General features: G+C 39.7%; 1 protein-coding gene across 1 annotated transcript; it reads left to right on the top strand.

The window, feature by feature from the left end:
• Positions 1-22,126, top strand: CDC20B (cell division cycle 20B). Its single transcript, XM_008500175.1, is given in 12 exon segments — positions 1-57; positions 286-478; positions 2,063-2,214; positions 6,309-6,408; positions 9,042-9,152; positions 12,468-12,664; positions 13,511-13,605; positions 15,583-15,596; positions 16,400-16,614; positions 17,704-17,829; positions 18,516-18,633; positions 21,963-22,126. Coding segments are annotated over 12 exon segments (1,542 nt in total).
• The last annotated feature ends 529 nt before the right edge of the window (positions 22,127-22,655 follow it).

Here is a 22,655-nt window from a genome sequence, read left to right as displayed (position 1 = left end):
ATGCCAGGACAGATGCAGGAGGAGTTTGGGACCAGCTGTGGAGGGGGAAGTGGGGCAGTACCTCAGAAGCCACCCAGTTTACACTGTCTGTCCTGCCTCTCACTTCTCCCCCCAGGTGACTGCAGGCTGGAGCCTGCTAGAGCCCAGCATCCATTTCCAAGGCCTTTTACTCTAAGGTGCCCTGAGCCCGTGCAGCCTGGCAGGAAAACTTGAAACGGCATGAAGAGATAGAATGATATGAATTCATGTCTAATTGTGGTGCTTTGTCTCCTTTCCCTCGTGCAGGCTATAGGCACAGGAAAGACCACGTACTCCAGGTTTAAGAGTATCATTAGGAGGAAAGTGTCAGCCAGGGCTGGGGTGGTGAGCAGTCCTATCGTCACAAGATGGCAGCCGCTGCACGCAGGAGGTAGCATGGTGGAGCCCTGCAGGGCCATCTGTCCAACCTGTCTCAGTGCCTCTGGGAGGGAGGCTCCAGGTTAGACGGTGTGCAAAGCAACACATCCAGATAGCAGATGGCCTCATGTAGGGCCTTCTGAAATAACCCAGAGCAGGGGATCAGTGGAGGGTGTGGGTTCGTGTTCCTCTGTCTCCCAGTGTCAGGAGCTCTGGCAATGTTGGAGTGCTGCAGCCTCGGTGGGTGCGTGCAGATGGACCTTTGCAGGCAGAGCAAGCCTGGGGCCCGTGTTCTGTCCACAGGAGAATACTGCTGTTTGAGAGGAGAGGTGGGCATGACATTCCTGATACCGGTGTGCAGTCAGCATAGGGCAGTGGTTTGTACAGACAGCTGGCATCAAGAGGGGGTGGAAGAGAGAAAAGGAAGTCTCAGCCCCAGCCAAGCAATGCCTGTTGTGGACCACTCTTTTTTTCCTCTGTGATGAGGGCTGTATTGGACTGGGATTAAATTGCAGTGGGCTGTAACAATGCACAGGGTCTGTTGCTGCACCTTTGGATATGGAATAGCTAACAACTGCCAGGAGAGCAGAATTCATACAGGCTTCTATTCTTCCCTTCCTTCTGCTTCTCCTTTGCCTTGCACACCACTGCTGCAGACCTGGCTGCAACTGCAGAGCTTGGACTGGTCTGCTTGCCTCTGTGTTGTGTTGTGTGTATGCTTATGGAAGGAGAAGCTTGCCTGGTGTCACTGTCTCTCCTCCAGCATGTAAGGCTCCTGCTGTTGAAAAAGGAGGAGCAGCCAAGGGACAATAACACTATTCTGAGGGCCATTCAGAACACAGATCAAACTTTCAGTACTCTGACTTGGTCTGGAGAAGAACCGTCTCTAAGGAAGGCTGTTTCTTTCAATAAACAACAGAGGGAGCTGAGAAGTGGTTAAATGAGCCTTTGAATTTACTGACTCCTACTACCAGCAGTGCTAAGGGGAAAGTGGAGAAGGGTTTGAATGATGTAGGTACCGGAAGAGCTTCCTGGAATGCATAGGGATCTAAACAAGGCTTGTTGATTAATAATTTAAAAATCTTTAGAGAGTAAATAAAAGATGCCATTTAATGTTCAACATGTGTTCTTATGGTACCATGGCTGTTGGTCAGAAAGTGCAGTTCTGTCTTCTGCTAAGCAGAATACCAGAGCTGTTCAAATAATAACAAGTGCTCAGCTCTAGAAAACTCAGGTTATGAAACCTGGTGAAGTTTTCAGTATTTCAGTTTCTAGAGCAGAAAGTCCTGTATACTTTTGCTACTAGCGGTGGTGAAAGCCTGTATGGTTTTGGGAAATAACAGGTATTGGTTTCCTATGGAGTAGGGTGCTGGGTAACCAGTTAATAAGTCTAAGGCTAGATATGAGCAGCAGCAGTAAATATGTACTTCTCTTTAAAGGAATTATCAATCTGACCTTTTTTTGACATTTATTTTAGGGTAAGATGAATTGTGCTGTAGAAATATCTCTTTCCCTTCACTGACAAAAGGAAAAGAGAGTGACTCGTTCAAATGTCAATGTTTGTGTTCTTTTACTTAGTGTGTCACATCTACTTTTATTGTACTATTACTACACAGTGCTACTCTGAAAAGTACTGGACAAATCCCTCCATGTATGGCTTTTAAAGGTATTGTTTCCATTAAAATTGTTTTTCCAGTGACACCTCTGGTGCCTAAGAAACTCCCCATCATGAAAACTGTCTTGACTCTACCCTGCACTAATGCTGTAGCAGGTTTGGAAGGAAGGAATAACGGGAGAGCTAAAATGGAAAAGAAACGGGTGAGTTATGCAACTTTCAAATGAACAGGTACAGTAATTGCTTTCCTGATGTGTTTTTTCACTTTATCTTTGGTCTGTAATCTATTATGTGAATACTCTCTTATGGACATGAAAAACAGTAACAAGAGGAAACGTCTGCTAGAGAAATGTCAGGAGCAATTGCTTAATCATTTGTTTCATTTAGCTTCTCTCTGCTTCCTCTAGGCTATTGTCCTGGAAACTAAAATTGAAACCAAGATAACGAAGCCCTCAAGATACCTCTGAGGGAAAAAGTATATTGTAAGAAATATGCATGAAAAACATGAATGACTCAGTTTTCCACTTGCTTTAATAACCACTATGTGTGAAGAAGATAATTTCTTCAATTGTGCAGGATATAGCCGTTCATTTTGTCACATGGACAGGAGGAGGTGCTATGAAAAATTTGCCAAAAAGCAGCTTTCTGAGCATAAAATTTTGTCATGACAGTAAAAGGTCAGATTCTTGGCCAAGGATGAAAGAACACTTAGTATCTGCCTGACATATGAAGCAAAGGCTTTGGATAACTTCCCATTTAGGAGTTGTTTTCTATTGCTGTACACTTCATCCCTTTATTTTTCCTAGTGAACACTGATGTACATTTTTTTTTTCTTCTTGGGCTTTACCCATTGTTTTTGGTCATCTTAGAAAAACCTATGCTCTAGCCACCCATCTATTTCTTTTAATTAACTTCTTGAAAATTATTTTCTCCTGTAAAGTATGGTGATACTTGTCTGTCTTAGTAAAAGTTATTATCATAACATTACACTCAAAAAGACTTCTCTATTTTAGAACTATCTTGTGACTTCATATAAGTGGCAAATGTTTAGTCAGTGCCCCTGCTTTTTCTTGTGCACTCCATTTTGTGGTTGCCCTAATTGCAAGGTCAGTACTGAAGATGCTGGTACCTGTTTTCAGATGGTTCTACCTTTTCAACCATAGCTGTTGTGTAAGGATGCCTCAGAGATGCATACTCAGTTTCCTTGCTTACAGGGGTTTATAATCCTTAATTAATATTACTGAGAAGATTCTCTGAGAGTATCAAGCTCTACTCCTAAGAAAAGAACTAAGTGTAGGGATAGGTGGGTTAACAGGCTTGTTGGTTCATACCTTGTAATAAAATGTACTTTTGAAAGCCTTTGTTTGTTGGAAAAAGATTATGCTTTTATGTAATTCTGAGAAACTGGTCCTTTGGCCAATCACTTTCCTTTTTAAATTATCAAAATAGTTTGGAAATCCTACTTTCAACAATTGTGCTGCTTTCCTTCCCACCTCTTCACATGGTATGATTGGAGAGTGTTTGAATTTTAGAACACATATCTTAATGGGTTTAGTAATCTTAGTTGAAGCTACTCCACAGAGAAATTTGATAAAACGTTTCTTGTAAGATGATAAAAGCTTTCTGTGAAGCAATGTATGTAAAACATTTTTCCTTCCCTAAAAGGTTGTGTCTTCTAAAAGACAAGTACAGGTAATTTTCTTCCCTCTTAGTCATAGATTCATAAAAGGTGTTAGGTTATAAGGGACCTTTAAAGGTCATCTGTGCAATCCCACTGCATATCCTCAACTAAATCAGGTTGTTTAGAGCCCTGTCTTTCCAGCATTGGGGCATCTACCACCTCTCTTGGCTACAGGTTGCAGTGTTTCACCATCTTCATTGTAAAAAATTTCTTTCTCATTTGTAGTTGGAATCTCCCCTCATTTAGTTTAAAGCTGTTACCCCTTGTCCTATCGCAACAAGCCCTATTAAGAAGTCTGACCCGAACTTTCTTAAAAGATCCATTTGAACATTAAAAGGTTGTAATAATATCTCCTCACAGCCTTCTCTAGGCTGAACAACCTCAATTCTCTCAGCCTTTCTTCACATGAGAGATGTTCCAGCCCTCTGATCACTTCTGTGGCTCTCCTTTCAGCCTGCTTCAACAGATTCATGTCTTGTACTGAGGACTCCAGAGCTGGACACTGTCCTCCAAGTACTCATGAGAGCAGAGGAGCAGAATCACCTCCCTCAGCCTCTTGGCCATGCTCCTTTTGATGGAGCCCAGGATAAAATTGGCTTACTGGGCTGCAGGTACACATTGCTGACTCATGGCCAGCTTTTTGTCTACCAGCACCCCCAGGTCATTATGCCCAGGTACTTCCTTGCAGGGTCTTTCTCAGACCATTCAGTCCCCTGATGCAGGTCCAAGGCAACTTGGCCTTGTTGAACATCATGAGGTTTAGATGTTCCCTCTTCTCATCTTTGTTCAGGTTGCTCTGAATGGTATTCCCTTCCTCAGCTATGTCAACTGCACCACTGATCTTGGTGTTATCTGTAAATTTGCTGATGGTACACTCAGTCCCTCTGCCTATGTCATTGATGAAGATATTAAATAGTACTTGTCCCAGTATGAACAATCTGTCAGTCTTCCAGGTGTCAGTCTTTCATCTCTACAATGAAATAAGTTACCTAGAATTACACTGTAATTGCAATCAGGAATTGAGTTAGAACTAAGAGGTTCAGAGCTCTATGTCAAGAACCACAATAACGTCTCTAAAAGTATGATGTGGAAGTCCTTGAGATAACATTGTGTGATGACCAAAACCCAAGTTTTTACTAAAACCATTTGGAGTTCAGTCTTGGCTAAAACCATTCTTCCTATATATAGTAATTAATCACTCTTTAATTTATGCTGCCTAGTAGCATTAATGGATGGGATGCATTGAAAAAAAAGTCTTCTCACAGTGTGAGATCATCCCTCATCCAGTAAATGTGTGTGGTCTCTTTGTGGGCCAGAAGATTTCTTCCTTGTATACACAACTGGCTTTCCGCAGAAATGTCTGCACTTATGTTAGAAGGACACAGATCCAAGAAGTCTCATTAGCTTTCTGCCAAGTTGTCCGTCAGTCATACAGAGAGTGCCTCTCAAAGCTGAAGGCTTGCTGTAGAACAGCTGGATTATATAAAGGAGGAACAATTTTTTCCCAGAGTAATACCAAATTGGAAGCATAGATTTCATACACACTGGAGGAAGGAAGAGCATACTAACCTTGAGTGGCTGGTTAAAACATCAACTACCTTTCCACCAAACAGATGAATGGCATCAGAGTATTCTACTCAGTGAACGTTGTGTAGAAGTGCATATTACAAGGGACTGATGAGGAGATTAATATCCTGTGCAGGCAGATATGAACCTTTGCCTGAATCTTGGCTAAAGGCCTAATCTACTTTTATTTAAAAAAAAGAAAAAGTTACAATGACAACACTGATCTCCCTTTTCTTATCTTTGTCTGCTGTATCATCTCTTTCTTTGACACTAAAGGAAATGGTGATATAATTTAAAAAAATCCACAAAGCCATGTGAGACACTTTCTATGTATTTTCATTTTCATATTGTAATACTGGTTTAAGGAATGGAATTATGGAGTCCAGGCTCTGGGACCCTGATTTGAGACAGGACTGATATTCAGTAGGTTTCATGCTGTAATCAAACATCTTCATTAGCTCTGAGGGAGCTGGGGTTGCTGGAGGAGGCTCAGGGGAGACCTCATCATTCTCTACAACTCCCTGGAAGGAGGGTGTAGCCAGGGGGGTTGGTCTCTTCTCCCAAGTAGCTTCCAGTAAGACAAGAGGGCATGGACTTAAGCTCTGTCAGGGGAGGTTTAGGTGAGATATTAGGAAAAAATTCTTTACAGAGAGGGTGATCAGACATTGGAATGGGCTGCCCAGGGAGGTGGTGGATTCTCTTTCCCTGGAGGTTTTTAAGAAGAGACTGTTGTGGGACTCAGTGCCATGGTCTGGGAACCACAGGGGGAGTGGATCAAGGATTGGACTTGATGATCTCAGAGGTCCTTTCCAACCCAGATGATTCTGTGGTAATTTATGGAAGGAAGGATGGTAGCTCTTACAATACATGAGCTGGACCCTGGTATTCTGTGCTTGTTACTAATCTCCCATCTAAGAAACAAGCTGTTTTGAAGATTTGTGTTCTGAGTGTTGAGCCTTTTGATGAGTATTGTGTTATCCTTGATGCTTAAATAACTTTATTTGACAGACTTGTTGATTCAGTCATGTTTTCACTTCACTGTATTAGCAGAATTATCCTTCTCAGCTTCAAGTGGTCCAGGAGGTTGGATACAGTAGTGCAGAAAGGGGTGACGTGAAGATATGTGAAAATACCAATTGCATCTGGAAAGGTGTGTTCTAATGTAGCAAGTACTCTTATATACACTGAACAGTAGGATACAGCAGGTTGCATCTATAATGGAAAAGCAAGTGTTTCTGTATCTTTTAGCAACTGTCACAGAATAATACAAAGTGGCTGAGATCTTCACTGCTTGAAGCTACTTCTAGAATTATCACTGCCTGTGAAAGAGACAGTAATCCACCTCTTACAGTGTGATTAATCACTAGTATTTTAACTGAATCTCCTTTGAAGCCCATCTGATGCATTGGTTACCCTAAAACATGAATTTCCTTTCAGCTTTTACCTTTCAGAATCTAACAGATAATGTGGGTTTATGCTGCAGAATGGGCTAAGAATATGTATCATGTGGACTGTTGGGTACATGAGAGGGCAAGATGTGCAGAGGTGATGGGGTCTTGTTTCTCCTTCTTGTAGCTGGAAATGTAGCTAGAGCAACTTGCCTCTAACTCTGCCTCTGGTTTCTTCTATGGGGGAGTTTGTTAATTTGTTCCAAAAGGTAATACTAAATGAATGAGCATAAGGAAGTGTGAATGATCAGGCAACTGGAAAAGAGGTGAAATTCAAGGACCCAACCTGTGAAATGATACAGACATTCCCGGAGTTACTAGAGTATGAGGCAATTCATTAAATATCAAACTAATGTTTTGTTGTGTTCTGTCTTGGAGAGATGATTTGCTTTGGCTGTTCCTGTGTATGACAGGTTCTTGCCAGTCATGGCCTGATTACTGCTCATGTAAAGACAGTGAGAAACAGCTTCTTTTTGAATCTGGAGTTGAGCTCCTGTAGAAGATTTTAGGATCTATGTGCTGTATTTATATATTCTTTTGTTCCTCTTCCCCATGCAAGAGCAGTCAGTACCAACAATGTAGGGATTAATCACAGTGGTTTTATTCTTGATGACAAATGAATACAGGTATTAGAAATACTGGGTTTCATTCCACCCACCTACTTGTTGATCAAGTGGTCTGGTGTGACAGTACTGACAGCTTACCATTTCCTGACTCTCATTTTGAGATATGACACAGGCATGTGAAAACCAATATCCTATCAAAATTAAGTGTTACCTGCTAGTATCCAGTCAAAATATCACAAAATGGTATAATGAAGCTTATTTCCCACTAATTAAAAGGCTTATTATGCACAGTCATGTGTATGTGAAGCATGTTAATAGACCTGAAATTGTGATCGGTATGAATTTGGGAAGACAAATTAATTATGAGAGAAGAGATACCTGGATGAGTTACAGAGGTGATTTCATCCTTTATATCACTGTTCAACACGAGCCACCAATGTTAAAGAAGAGAAGTGTTTTCAGAAGTGTTGCCATTCATCCAAGTGTTACAATTAAATAGCTTAGTTTTCTTGAATTATCTTACTTGGCTGGATTCAGAAATGTGCTAGAAATACTGATTTTTCTCTATCTAATAATTTCTATACAAAGACATTTTCACTGGTATTAGACTCTTGTAGACTTAAAATGCAGAATTACATATCTCACAGCGAATGTAATTCCTTCAATCCTCGCTTGTTTAACTCCAGAAAATTTTAGAAGTAGAAGATAACTATGGTCTTCTCTTGCTTATGTTCAGTCTTCATTTGGAGAGAGAGAAGGTATGACATGAGAGGGCAAACATTTATTGTCTGGCAGAAATTACTTTTGGATTAAGGGACAAGATTTAGGACAGAGTAGGGAATGACTGTGTGAAATATGTTCTGCACAGTTTGTCATTGAACTTTCCTATAGGATGTTTGTATTGTGTGTATTTAAGTTACAGACTAGAAAAACTTTGTCACTGTTGAATGCTTTTGAACAGAGAGGGTTAGTTGGAGAGATAAGTAATGTGTTCTGCCCCTGAAACTTGTGATAGTTTCTATAAATGCTCCTCTCTAGAGAGTAATTAAAAAAGGAAGTTGAAACAGAAAAGTGCAGAAATGTCAGTCTGCAGCTTTCTGCTTTGCACATTACAGCAAGGTAGTTAGCTATGCATGAAAGTATAACATTACATGATTCATAGTGCTAATGATATGACTTTATTTTCTGGGATGTTTAGGAGTTTTTACAGCCTAAGACAGTGACCACAAAGGATGACTCTTCTGCTTACTCATATTTGCTTTTGTTTCTCAAGACGTAGTCACAAGCTTCATGTGCTGTCATCAAAGCCTATGTGCTTTAAAAACCTTGTCCTTTGGTTAGATAGTGATGGGGAGACCTTTTGGTGGAAAATTAACATGAGAAAGCCAAAAAGCTAATTGCTCTGTGAGTGGGTTTTGAAGTGGGAGAACACATGAAACATCATTCTGCTACAAACTTCTGACAGAAAACTAAAGAGGACAAAAAAATACACGCTCTGTAATGAGCTGTGGTACAATTGAAACAAAATATTGTGGAGCCTATTCTCTGTTCTAGGTGACTAAATACATGGATGTTTAAGAGAGGTGGTAAAAGGTGGCTTTCACCTAATTTGATGTACCTACTATTTTGAGCCTACCCAGGATAAGTTAGACCCTTTGGGCTTCCTCTGGACCATGGAGGCACAACTTCAGTGAGAAATCAGAAAGACCTGAGAAAAACTGGTGGTGTTTTGTGTTACTGATTTGTACGTGATGAATCTTCAAATATAGGATGCTGTGAGGGCACCCAGAATGAGTTCAGAGCTGTTGCCATCTCAAAACCTTCTACACCATTGTAACCTGAACTGAAGCTTCATATTAGTGGCTTGTGCGACGATTACTGTAAGTTGATTCCTCCCATGTAGTGTTTTTTGTGGAGACTGGAAATTCTAATTTAGGTTTCAAGAAAGGTGGTGAATGTGTATCTGCTTCACATAACATAGAAAATCTGCAGGATATTTGCATCTTTGAAAACTACATGTCCCAGGATGGAGAGAAGACTAGAATCACTGCTAGCTAACTCTCATGCAGTTTACTTCAGTTATACAACTTTCAGATCATACCAATATACTTGCCTCAGCTTAATTAAGTTAAATGCTTCAGCCTTCAGTCTTGAATATCTACCAGACAGTCAACAGGGCAGCAGCTTTGTTGAGCAGACTTTTAAATCTCTGATTTTTGAAGACACCAGTGACATTGTTTATGGTTTGGGTGGTAGATACCTTCTGAACTAAAATCACATTTATGTCTTTGGTGATGCAGAGGCAAGAATTACACATGCACAAGTTACACATGAACTGATGTGGATCTCTGGTCTACAGCAGCAATCACATATTTTAATTCTTCGTGAGAATTAATGAACAGCTCTGTATGTGCAAGTGCTTATAATAATCTCTGTGGAGTTTATTTTTATATATCCTTGCAAGTGTTAATTTACCTATACAAACAGGACAAAGGTTTGTTTGTATGATTTTCACTGATTATGCATAAGGTGTATTCCAAGACTAACTGCACTAACAAATCTTTGGAAGTGATTTCATAATACTTATTTCTAGCTGCAACAAACAGGACTGTAGTTAAACAGCTGACTGATGGATTCATCTGTTCTTCAGAGTGATTTTAGTTATGAAAATATGTCAGACCTTTACTTATGGAAACAATCTTCTGTGCTTCAGGGGACAGGCAGAATAACTTTTAAGGTGCCCTGAATGGACAGCTGAGGATTTCCCTTGACATGGGAGAAAGTCCTCTGTTGGTACTCAATGACAACGTTTATTTTTATCAACTTCTGACCTACCTGACACAGTGTACTGTTCTGAGGCTATTTGCTGCATAACTTGGCTTTGCAAGGGTCTGCAGATGCAATACACACAACATCAGACAGTGGAATCATAATTTCCATCATATACTTGCTGAGCAAGTTCTGGAGGTGAGGAGCAGAATTTCACAGAATCACAGAATGGTTTGGATAGGAAGGGACCCTAAAGATCATCTAGTTTTAGTGCCCTGCATGGACAGGTATACCTCCCTCTAGACCAGATTGCTCCAGACTCATCTGGCCTGGCCTTGAACACTTCCAGGGATGGGGCATCAACACCTTCTCTGGGCAGCCTGTTCCACTGTCTCACCACCCTCACAGGAAATATGTTTTTCCTAATATCTAGTTTAAATCTACCCTCTTCCAGTTTAAATCCATTATTCCTTGTTCTAATGCTGCATGCCCTTACACAAAGTCCTTCCTTAGCTTTCTTGTAGGCCTTCTTCAGGCACTGGAAGGTCACTACAAGGTCTACCTGAAGTTTTTTCTGCAGGCTGAACAATCCCAACTGTCTCAGCCTGTTTTCATAGCAGAGGTACTCAAGTGCCCTGATCATCTTCATAGTCCTCCTCTGGATTTGCTTCAGCAGGTCCATGTCCTTCCTGTGTTGGGGGCTCTACAGCCCGTGTGCTGGATTCCAGATGAGGTCTCATGAGAGCAGGACAGAGGGGCAGAATCACCTCTCTGAACATGCTGGCCACGCTTCTTTTGTTGCAGCCCTGGATATGGCTGACTTTCTGGGCTGGAAGAGCACATTTCTTGCTCTTGTTGAGCTTCTTGTGAACCAACACTCTGAAGTCCTTCTCCTCAGGCTGTTCTCATTCCTTTTTCAGTTATTGTGCTTGGAAGTTCCCCAACCCAGCTGCAGAACCTTGCATGTGCCTGTATTTAACTTCTTAAGGTTGGCATGGGCCCACCTCTCAAGACTGTGAGGATCTGTCTGGATGCCATCCCTTCCCTCCACAGTGTTGACCTCACCATACAGCTTGGTGTCAACATCAAACTTCCTGAGGGTGCACTGAATCCCACTGTCCATGTTGCCAACAAAGATGTTAAACAGCACCGGTCCCAGTACCAACCTTTGAGGAACATCTCTCATGACTGGACTCCATTTGGACACTGTTCACCACAACATTCAGACTATGATCATTCAGCCGATTCCTTACCCACTGAGTGATCTGTCAATTGAATTAACATCATTCCAACTTAGAAACCAGGATGTCATTCGAGGGAGTGTTGAACTCTTTGCACAGGTCCAGGTAGATGATGTCAGTTGCTTTCCCTTTGTCCACTGACACTGTGACCACATTGTAACAGGCCACCAAATTTGTTGGGCATGATTTGCCCTTGGTGAAGCCATGTTGGTTGCCACCAACCATTACCACATTTTCTGTGTGCCCTAGCAGAATCTTCAGGAGGATCTGCTTCATGATCTTGCTGGTCACAGAGGTAAGACTGGCTGGTTTGTAGTTTCCCAGGTCTCCATTTTTTCCCTTTCTGAAAATGGGGATTATGTTCCTCTTTTTTGAGCCAGTCGGAATGTCACCAGACTGCCATGACTTTTCAAGTATGATGGAGAGTGGCTTTGCAAACTAATCTGCCAGCTCCCTCAGGATCTGCAGATGGATCATGTCAGGTCCCATGGACTTGTGCACTTTCCAGTTCTTTAATGGTCTAAAACCTGCTTTTCTCCTACAGGGGGATGGATGTTATTTCTTCCAGTCCCTGCCTTTGCCTTCTGGGACTTGGTCTATGTGGCCAGAGTGCTTGCTGGTGAAGACAGGCAAAAATTACTGAGCACATCAGCCTTCTCCATATCCCTAATGATCCCTTTCTCTTTTGTTTTTGATTTTTGTGGCTTTTTTCTTTTCCTATCATATGCAGGGGTAAATGCTAATAACCCAAGGATGTAGCACAGCCTGTAGGATACATACTTTCTCCTATGTCTCCCTCAGTAGTGAAATTTACTGTCAAACAAGAGTGGTTCTGGAGTGGTAGGTGTTGGTGCAGGATCCTCAGTTAGAGTGAGTCATTTGACAATCCGAAATACAGGGTGATAGATTAAAAAATCATGTGGGGAAGCTGTAAGTCAGATCCTGCTGTAAAAACATACCAGTTTGTGGAGATTAGTCTTACAAAAAGCTTAGCTTGTTAGAGATACTCTCCATCATGTAGGAGGAATACTTTCTAGTAATGGTTTTATAGAAACATCCCTCAAAGTTTTTCCGTAGCTATTAAAAAAAAAAGCCTTTGTCCCTAAAACATATTTTCCTCGTCTCATTCTATTACCTACGTATTTATTTTTTTTTTGGCAGTAATTTCTTGTAGCTTTCTTCTAGATCTAAACATCCTGGACTGGAGCCCTGAGAATCTCATTGCTGTTGCTGTAGGACCTGCTGCACACATCTGGAATGGAGGAACTCTTCAAGCCATTGAAAGGATTGATTTGAATTCCAGTTCCAAATAAATTTCATCCCTGGCTTGGATAAAAGAAGGAACTTGCCTTGCAATTGGCACCAGTGATGGAGAAGTGCAAGTACTAGATAATTTACTCTTTTCATTTTTTCCCATTTTTAGCTAAGTGGCTACAGGACAGCTCAATCAGTTCAATGCTGATTTTTTTTTTTTTTTTTCAGAAAACGAAAGAAAATGGCTAAACTATAGAAGAGCTCTTTTGGAGAGTACTTCCTTGTATCATCTTGAATGATACACCTTACTGAATGGCTTTGTGACATCAAGGGTTATCTATGTGCAGTGAAGCCTTTGAAGCAGTTAAAAAAGCTGATGACTGAATTAATGATTCAGTTGTCCAGAGACAATCAGATTTTTTTTTTCCCCAGTAAGAGTAATTCTTTCACTGTATTTACTCAACACTGGCTATTTTTTCTCATATCTCTCTTGCTAAGATCACTCGAGTGATCAATGCCTTGAGAGTTCAAGCCAAACTCTCCTTATGGATTCACACACAAGAATTTTACTTCAGTCTGATTATACACATACCTCTGAGCCTGTTATTATGGGACATTTCTATTATCAAAAGATTTTTGTGGGACTTCAGCTAGGTAATGTGGGAACCTGGCTGCTGCAGTTGTGAGTCAGCAATATGAAGGTATTTAAGGCCAGTGCTTTCAAATATGGACTTCCAACTACTGACATATAAATAAGGGGATGTGCATTCCCTTCAATATTGTCTGACTTCAGCGTTATTGACACAGGTTCCAAAAATTTGGAGATACTCCTTATCTTATGAAATTAATGAGCTTGAGGTTGTTCATGTTTCAGATCAGAACTGGGCAGTGACTCACTTGCAAACAAATGAAAATATAATTAAAAATTAATTTTTGCTGTTAAGTTTTAATTTCTCATTTTTTTGGGTTGGCAGCTCTGGGACATTGAAACCAAAAAAAAGTTGAGGAATATGTTTGGTCACCTTTCTGTAGTTGGAGCTCTGAGCTGGAATCGTTATATTCTGAGCAGGTAAGTGGTATAGTATAGTCTCAGAAAGAGTCCTGCTTTTACTGAGACAAATGTCCCGTTTATTTTAGCTGTTTCCATTGGCTGTTCTCAAAGGTGATTTATCCAGCCTCTTAGCTTACAAACCATCTCAGTAGTCATGTCGAATCCAAGGGGATTTATCTTGCCTTTTTGGTCTTTTTTGCTATGCTCCTTCCAGAAAGCTGTGACCACTTTGCAGAATTTCGCTGTGGAGGCTCTGGCTTTGGTTTTGTACAAAGCTTGAACTTGAAATGGTGTTTTCTTCAGTGGGTCTGGACTCCAAAAGTCATAGCCTGCTTGGTACTGGTCAGAGGGTGTGTAGCTAAGACTACCCCTCCACTGAAATCCAGATTGCACCTGTCTTCAGTTGCACAGAGAAACAAAGCTGTTAAGAGTTGCACACCCCTCTGTATATCTGTGGATATACATGGCCACCTGATTCTTATCCACAATCCAAGGAAGATTGAAGTGGTTAACCTTTGCTTTGCCAAGGGTGTATTTTACATAGCTGCTGAATAGCTTATATTTAGGAATAATGTGAATAATTTTTTTCCTCCCACTGTTTCAGATCTTTTACTTAGATTTGAAGGGGCTCAGGGGAGACTTGTTTATGATGTTTACTTCTGTGGTTTTAAAATCCTATGACAGTCTTCTGTTTTACTTAAAACCAGAAATAGTAGTAAGGGTGAACTGACTTTATTATTAAACTGAAAATGAAGCTTTTATCTCTGGACAGGAACACTAAAGATAGTGTTATTCTGATTTCACAAGATATCTAGTGTTCGATTGTGCTATATCTGCTGTGTGGAGTGAGGTACAAGGATAGCAGAATAACCAGTAAATAAAATGCTGTTGCTGGAGTAGGTATGCTGGGTGGATTAAATTACAAGACTGCACCTAGAGTATCCTGCCAATGCCAAGTGACATAACCTTATTACAGTAAACAGTGGTTGCAGTTTGTATTTCAGCTTGGCCAAGGAGTGAAAACAACAGAAAGTTAAACTGCAGATCTCTCGAAGTAGAAATTGATGATAAAATTCAGCATGAACCTGTCAACTGTAATTGTCATTGAAGATTAGGCTGATAGGTTACTTCTTTTGTAGGTTTGAAACTAACCACTTGATTCTAGTATTTTGGCAAAGTTAAAATACCTGTATAATAAAAAGATGTGGAGTTAATATTTGTTGTTAAAATATGAGCAGCATTCTTACAGTAGCTTCACTGTATACAGCTGACGCTTTGGAATTGCATACTGATTTCTGTGGCTAAAAGCAGTCCAACAGCACATCATCATGAACCTGTAAATGAATTTCAGTACCATAAACTAATCTGTCACAAGAATTTTATTGACTTCTCTTTGTCTTTAGCTAAACAGATTCCATCTTCTGTGTCAAAAAAAAAAAAAAAGTTATTTATTTTTGTGCCAAGTGGAAAAATGTCCTTTCAGACAGGATTCTCAGAAGCCCAGTTCCTCCCCACTCATAGCACTAGAATTACTGAAAACCTTAATAAGGCCAGCATTAGCAATTCAATTCTATGTCTCTTGGTTAGATTTTTTGCCAATTATTTAGTAGGAGAAATCTATATAAATCTTCAGGAGACAAATATTTATTCCTTTGCATGTAATGCACATATTCCCAAGTGTCTTCATAGGTATTTTTCATAAAGATGTTCTTGATATTCACTGGAGCACTGCTTGACTGGAATTTTTCACGATTTTGTAAAATTCAAGAGGCTGGCAAGTCCATGATATTAGAACACTAGAACAGTTTTTATTGAAATCAGTCAACTTTGTGCATGCATTTTTAGAGCTTCCAAATCACTCAACTTTAATATGAAGATTTTTTAAGAGCCAGTGTGGGAAAGCTTCCAGTGATTATTACCTTAAATTAATCTGTTGCAGCAATATCAGACACCTGTTTCTCAGATACCCAGAAAGATGGTAATGAACATTTTCAGTATCAGCAGAATAGGTGAAATATGACTTTGTAGCAGGAAGTGTTTCTGTTTCGTCATAGATTTAATGTCAGTAATATCGTTAGGAGGCTAGGGAAAGAAAATGCACTGCAAGATATTTTTAGTTTAGCACTACAATTGATTTGTAAAACCTTTTTCCAGGAGCTAAGCTGTGCTCTCAGGTAGGGTATGTCCTTCATTTGGTAAGACTGATACTGCTGTCTGTAGCACCAATTTCCTAACCATTTCCTAACAGACAATTCATGCAAAAGTGTCAAGCTGTGCAGATTTTCTTTTGAGTCTGGAAGTGAGGAGAAAGGGGACAAGGGAAGGGACGACTCAAGGAACAATCTCTTACTTTTAGGAATCCCTTTCCAGAGCAATTGTGTTTTACATTGTCTCTTTGTTGGGCATGGAGTCATATGTGGCTTTGGCAAAAATCATCTTGCAAAACTATTTCTCATGAAGAACAGGAAAGAGTTTATAATAAATGACTTGGCAGCTGAGCAGGGTGCAGATTAGTGGCACAACGCAATATATATTCAGTAAAGTTAAAACCGTGAGGATGAGTTTTCATTCTCTCTTGCCTGAACTGAGCAGCTGCTTGGATCCTTTTTGTCATCAGACAGCTCTGTGGTCAGAACGTCTTTTAGTGGTTGGTTTGTATTTCCTTGTACTGAAATACGGTTCTACAGACACATTCTACTCTGCTCTGGTTTGCTTCTGGAATTGCCAAGGAAATTTCAGTGTGATGGAGCAGTTTGTCTTCTTTAACATTAAACCCATGCTGTGTTTTCTCACCTGCAGTGGTTCACACTAGGATCTATTCATCACCACGATGTTCGGGTTGCTCAGCACCATGTTGGTACACTTTGCCAAAGCAAGCAGAGCATTTGCAGCCTGAAATGGTCACTAACCAACCAATTGCTGGCAAGTGGGTCTAGCGATGGCATATTGAATATATGGCCCAGTGACCTTGGTGTGAAATTGCAGTCAAAGCCACTGAAAACCATATCTCATTCTTCAGCAGTTAAGGTATATGGAGAAGTACTGTCTTCTTTTCTGTGTTTACTGTCATGGTATCACAATGTTGATATGGAGAATTAGGGAATTTTGGAGATTATCTCACTGATTTCTATAAATTTCTTCTCCACTGGCTGTGATATGATTAGTTTTAAGATTGGTTCTTCTCATTCCAAGCCACAGGTAAGATTACTAGGGCTTTGATCAGGAAATTTTACTGGATTAGTAGGCCTTTGTAACTATAATGCCAAATAGAAATAAAATCAACAGTTTTCTGCTCTGTTTTGCACCAAGAACTTGGGTGGTGCAGTACTTACAAGTTAACAAACAAGATATTTCAATTTAAATTTTTTTTTTTTAAAAATCCAATGCTGAAATGATTTTTGTGTCATTAATTTTTGTCATTGCTGTTAGCAAAAAATCTGAAGTGAGAAACTGGGAATGAGACAACTTGGATTCTTCATCTTTATGAAGTTCTAATCTATGTGGGACAGAGGATATGTATCACCAATAAGAAGCAGGGTAGTCCAGCATTTGTAAGCAATTTATCCTTCTAGAAAAATCTGAGGCTGGCCTGAAGCTCTGCTGTTAAAGAGGAGGTTATTGAAATAGGTGAAATTCAGTTTGTAGTAGCATTTCTTCAGGTAGAGTCTAGGCATCAGCATATCTTGGAAACATCTCAGAAGAAACTAAACAAGCCCCGTAAGCCATATTGCTTACACTTCTGTGATGTTAGTTTAGGCAGTAAGGGTGCATTCTGATGGGTTCTTCTTAGTTCCAAGGTGTGAACCTGTGGCCTGTGAAGGGCAAGCAGAGTAACCAGAGTTTTATGAAAATACGTGAGACAGTGTAGGCTGCTGTGAAGCAATAGCAAAGAAAGCAGCACTTGAAGTTTTGGGATTTTGCACTGCTGTGTGTGTGCACAGAAGAAAAGCATGGTGTAGAAGGAGAAGAGGCAAAGATACATTCTGGGTGCTTGTTGCATTTAATTTTTCCAACTAAGCTTTTAAGCAAGTCTACTATTCTTTCAGGTAACCTCCTGGTCTGTTTTGGCATCTGTGGTTTATGGGTTGGTTTCTTTTGTTTGTTTGTTTTGTTTAGGCTATGAATTGGTGTCCTTGGCAGACCAAAGTCCTTGCTACAGGGGGTGGAATGAACAATGGGATTTTGCATGTCTGGGACATTAATAATGAGAAAATCATCCAAAGTACAGCTACAGATTCTCAGGTGAAATGATGAAATGTCTGCAGATTTAGGCTATGCTCTTCTTGTATAGCTGTGATCATCTGGCAGACTCCCACTATCTTTGAAGGTGGTTCTGTGGTCAGGAGCAGCAGGATTTTCTCCATGTGCAGTAGTGATACATTCAGCACTGCAATGTGTGATTGGACTCAGAAATGGTTTGTTATTCCTAATTCACCGCTTCTGTCTCCACACAGAAGGGATTGAAGAGGAGATGGTCTCTCAGCCAGACACTTGTCATCTTTTCCACATTGGCAATAAGTTTTGGCTAAAACCCTCAATGTGGAGAGAATGGGGTGAGAGGAGTTTTAAGAGTCAGAGGGCAAACATCCATCTCTAAAGTTTGAATATTAGGAGACAGAAGAACAGATTCTCTGCTGGAGTAAAGCAGCATAGCTGTTGGTTCTTCTGGGGCTTTGACAGCTTAGATGAGGAAGTGTTTGGAGGGTTTTGGTTTTATACTGACAAGCTATTATGTTTATGTATAAAAAGGTAGCTATACTTCAGAGAGAGCATTGTGAGGAATGAGATGACTGTTCTAAATAAGTAAATATTCTGTTGGGACTGTTTCTCAGTAGCTTTTTTAAACACTGAAGATAACATTTCAAATCTACTGAACAGTGCATGCTGACGCTCTTTGAAAACTAATGTAGAATTTTAAATTGCAATAGATTTGTTCCTTGCTCTGGTTACCCAAAACCAGTGAGCTGATAACTGGACAAGGCCTTCCTGGAAATCAGATGAAAATATGGAAGTATCCCATGCTTACCAATTCATCAGAACTACATGGCAAGTATTTCAGTTACGAGTCTGAACTTTCAGTTAACTATCAGTCTCATCAGTGTGTTTTTGCAAGTGCATATATTTTACACTTATATAAAATAGAAATAAAAGTGCAGTCACATACACATCCATTTTCTGACTACACATACACTCATGTGCTCAGTTCTTATTCATGAGATTGTAAAGGTTGACTTAATAAGAAAATAATGTAAGTTACATCTGTAAAATTCCATGGATTTAATGATAGGATTCTTTCCTATAGTTTCTAAGGCTATCCCAGGGGCAGAATGTTGATTTCCACTTCTCTCCATGGCTTACTAGGTGTGGGCTGAATATGCTAGTGGCAGTTTGCCTCCAATATATACTGGGTTCATCAGTATGTAACTCAGTTTAGATGTAGATCTTCAGTTTTGCGGCTCATCATGGGAGAATGATGAATGAAGCAGCTTCCTAATTACATTTGAAATCAGTGTGTTATTTAGAGCTGTCTGGATTTTAATAAGTTTGGCTATGAAGCAATGCAGTGCAGCATGTTTTCCTTGTACTGTGTTGTCAGCTAGAGGAAGTGGGGTTTCCTTGCAGCTCCATGGACTGTGGACTGCACTACACATCAAAGCTGTTCATGCTATTAAGCCTTCTTGTTCCTGATGCTAGCTGTCACTCCTGTCCATTAAGTTTTACTTGTTTCACTGTTAATTGAAGTGATCCAATAGAAGCATCTGAAGTTAAAAGAAAAACCAAATTATTTGCACACTGTCTGCTTTTAAACAAGTATGGTTAGTCTTTCACACTCATTGACAAGACAGAGCCAAAGAAGCTCTGGATTTTTATCCTGACAGGTTATATTTGGAAATAATTTTTTATATCCTATTTCTACTTTTGAAGGCATTTGCTATGTTCTTGATTTGTTAAATACCACATATACTGGGATGCTGTCCCTGGGCCAGCAGCTTGGGTGCAACCAAGGACTTGGCTTCAACACTGGTGTATAAGAGGAAGACAGAGGAGAGTCAAAACAAAGAGGGATAGAAGGCAGTGGGCATCAGGGCCATATATGGATCTGATTGCACGTTGTCCTTGTATAATGCTGCTTGTTTGTGCTGCTTTTCTTTCCTTACCCCTGCTCATTTATGTATAGCTCTTAAGGTCCTGTGATGTTCTGAGAAATGATCTGGAGTTATGTGATCATTAGTCTTAGCAGCTCTAGCCTGAGGTTTCTCAAATCTTTGTAAGTCTTTAGCCATACTATTTGAAATGAAACCTAGATTTGCTCTTGAGAATAGCATATGGTGTAAAACATTTACCATCTAAATCAAATACACTGGTAATTTGGTGAGACTGGAGGGTTAATTATCATCCTGTTTCCTATTCAGTTTATTTGTCTGAAAGAGAAACTAATTTTCATGAACAAAAAACCAGATAATTGTTACATAGATGTGTTCCTGCTTCTGAAGACTTTTATTGCCTTACTGAAAGAAATTGTCAATGTGTCAACATATGTTCAGAAAAAATACTGTGCTGGATGATATTGAGATCATTATCAGTGAGCCTCAGATACCCTTAACAACATGAGTTTTATACCCAAAAATTGAACAAATAAATCGGAACTGAATCTCTATTTAATTGTCCTTCGAAATGCTGGAGACCTCAGCTGACAATGTAGCACTGTCAAATTACTGTTGAGTATTTAGTAATTGAGGTTGTATGTTACAAGGCATATTTAGAAAATAACAACACCTGAAATAGCTCTGAGTGCATTTTTAAAATAATGGTGGTAAAACATTTAGAGTAATTTACTAGATAAAAAAGATTAACTTTGTGTAATGCCCTCCCCTTAGAAAAGTTTTTGTAGATCAAAGAAAACATACAAGCAGATTATGTAATTGCTTTGAAATGTATCTGAATGTCATTGTGAAACAGTGAAATAAAACCCTACCCCTCTCCTTTCAGAAAACATGGAAATAATTTAAACTTTCCTGGTTTCTCCCTATTCCTGTTTACATCTTTTTTCTTAAACTATTAATCAGATTTTGATGAGCAGTGTGGGTAGTTCCAGATGCCTTCAAAGACTATCTCTAGCTCTTCATTCAAATCATTACAGACACTGTATAGAGACTGTGTAAAGAATTCACTGAATCGTAAACTCATGGTCTTAAATAATGACAAAGACCATGTACCATTCAATAATTTGAAAAGGAGCAAAGCATGAAAATTAATCTCTGCTGAATTAATTAATGGTTTTGTCAATATTCTCTTCACCAACTTTAGGTGGACATGTTATTTTGAACTAGAGAAGAGCTATCTACATTGAGTTCATGGAGAACTCAGATGCAGATGATGGGAGCACATAGGTCACCTGCATTCATTCAAGTGGGTCACCCAAGCCTTCCTTCGTACTTCCACACTTCTTTCAGGATGTGGTTCATTTGTCTGTTTTAGATGAGATACACTATGTCTCAGAAGTAGACATTCCTCCTTGGGTCACTCGTTCAGCTGTATAATAACTCACCCAAACAGACAAGATAATGGCCAGTAACTCAGAGTGAAAAGGCTGCTAATTTCTCATGCTCCTATGTACCTGAAAACTCATGGTTTACTTCATGCTAGATCTTACAGAAGAGCAGGTATAAGTACAGGTCTCAACAGTGTTGGTTTAATACCAGACTCTTTCTTCTTTCCATTCAAATTCAGTTGCTTCTACTGAGGAACATACTTGTATAACTAGATTAATGAGTTTTGTATGTCTTTTGTGCTGCTAGACTGGGGTAGCTCCTGGCATTCAGTGTCTGGCTCCCAAATTTGCTACAGCTACAGCTACAGCTACAGCTAAACTTTATACAGAATTCCAATAAATTATTTGGTGGGATCAGTGTTAAAAGATCTCCTCAACAGTAATAACTGAGCATCTGGAGACATGATCTCATGATGGTTGGATTAGCTGCAAACTGTCTGTCTACAAGGTATGTGCAACCAGATGGGAAAACTTGGCAGTGAGACACAGTACCAAACACAGATGGGACTGATGTTATAAATACAGTGAAGAATCAAGAGTTCAAGTTCAATGTTCTCCTTTGACAGAAATGTCTTCTCAGTGTGGCACAGTCGTGGCAGTTGAAGCCTGGTCTCTGATAAGAAGATAGATACTGCCTTCAACTCTTTCTTAATGTGAAAATCATCAATAGATAATGCTAGCTCCACACATTCTTTGCAGCACTTTGAACTGCTATACTAAAAGTGGAACAAACCATGTTGCTGGGGATGGTGAAAGTCATTGCCATAATCAATGAAGAACTCAAATTTATCTTTGCATGCTTTGTGTGCATTTTGATTAACAGGTCACAAAGGGAGAGTCCTGCATATAGCTCTGAGCTCAGATCAGAGCAGCCTCTTTTCTGTCGCAGCTGATGGGACAGCTTGTCTGTGGAAGTGCCTGGAGTGTGAGGAGAGCAAGCACAGCAGCAAGGCTTTTTCTAGTGGTTCTCTAAGCTCATTTTTGTGACTTCTTTTCCTCAAAAGCAAGTGATTAAATGTACTTACGCCATTCAATAATTCAAAATATTTGTGTGTGCCTTCCAATTGAAACATGGCAAAAAGTGGTAAAATTTTTTCAAGAGAAAGCAGATTTCCCCATTGGTCCTTCATGTGAAATCTTAGTAGTTTGTTTTGCTTATCCTAGAAATAATAGAAATGTTCTACTGCTGGAGAAACCCACCATATTTATTTTCATTAAACTAGTAAGCATGGAGGAAATCCACTTTGTGTTAAGTTACAGCATAAATTCTTAGGTCCTGCTTTTAGTTATGATATTTGTAAATAATTCTACATCATCTTAATATCCCTGTTGAGAACCACATACCAGCTCATGGAAATTGTTTTGAATCATTCAAAGGCCAGGATCAGTAGAGACCAGTGCAGGGTACTGTATTGGTCTATCTATTACATCATAGTACAGAATCTCTCTAAATATTTCTAGAGATCTAGGTTAAATAAAATGATTTACTGGAAGTTCTTTATTGTTTTTATAGTTG

This window comes from Calypte anna, chromosome Z, assembly GCF_003957555.1.
Source record: "Calypte anna isolate BGI_N300 chromosome Z, bCalAnn1_v1.p, whole genome shotgun sequence".
Classification (NCBI taxonomy): domain Eukaryota; kingdom Metazoa; phylum Chordata; class Aves; order Apodiformes; family Trochilidae; genus Calypte; species Calypte anna.
This window is presented reverse-complemented; position numbering and strand designations above follow the sequence as displayed.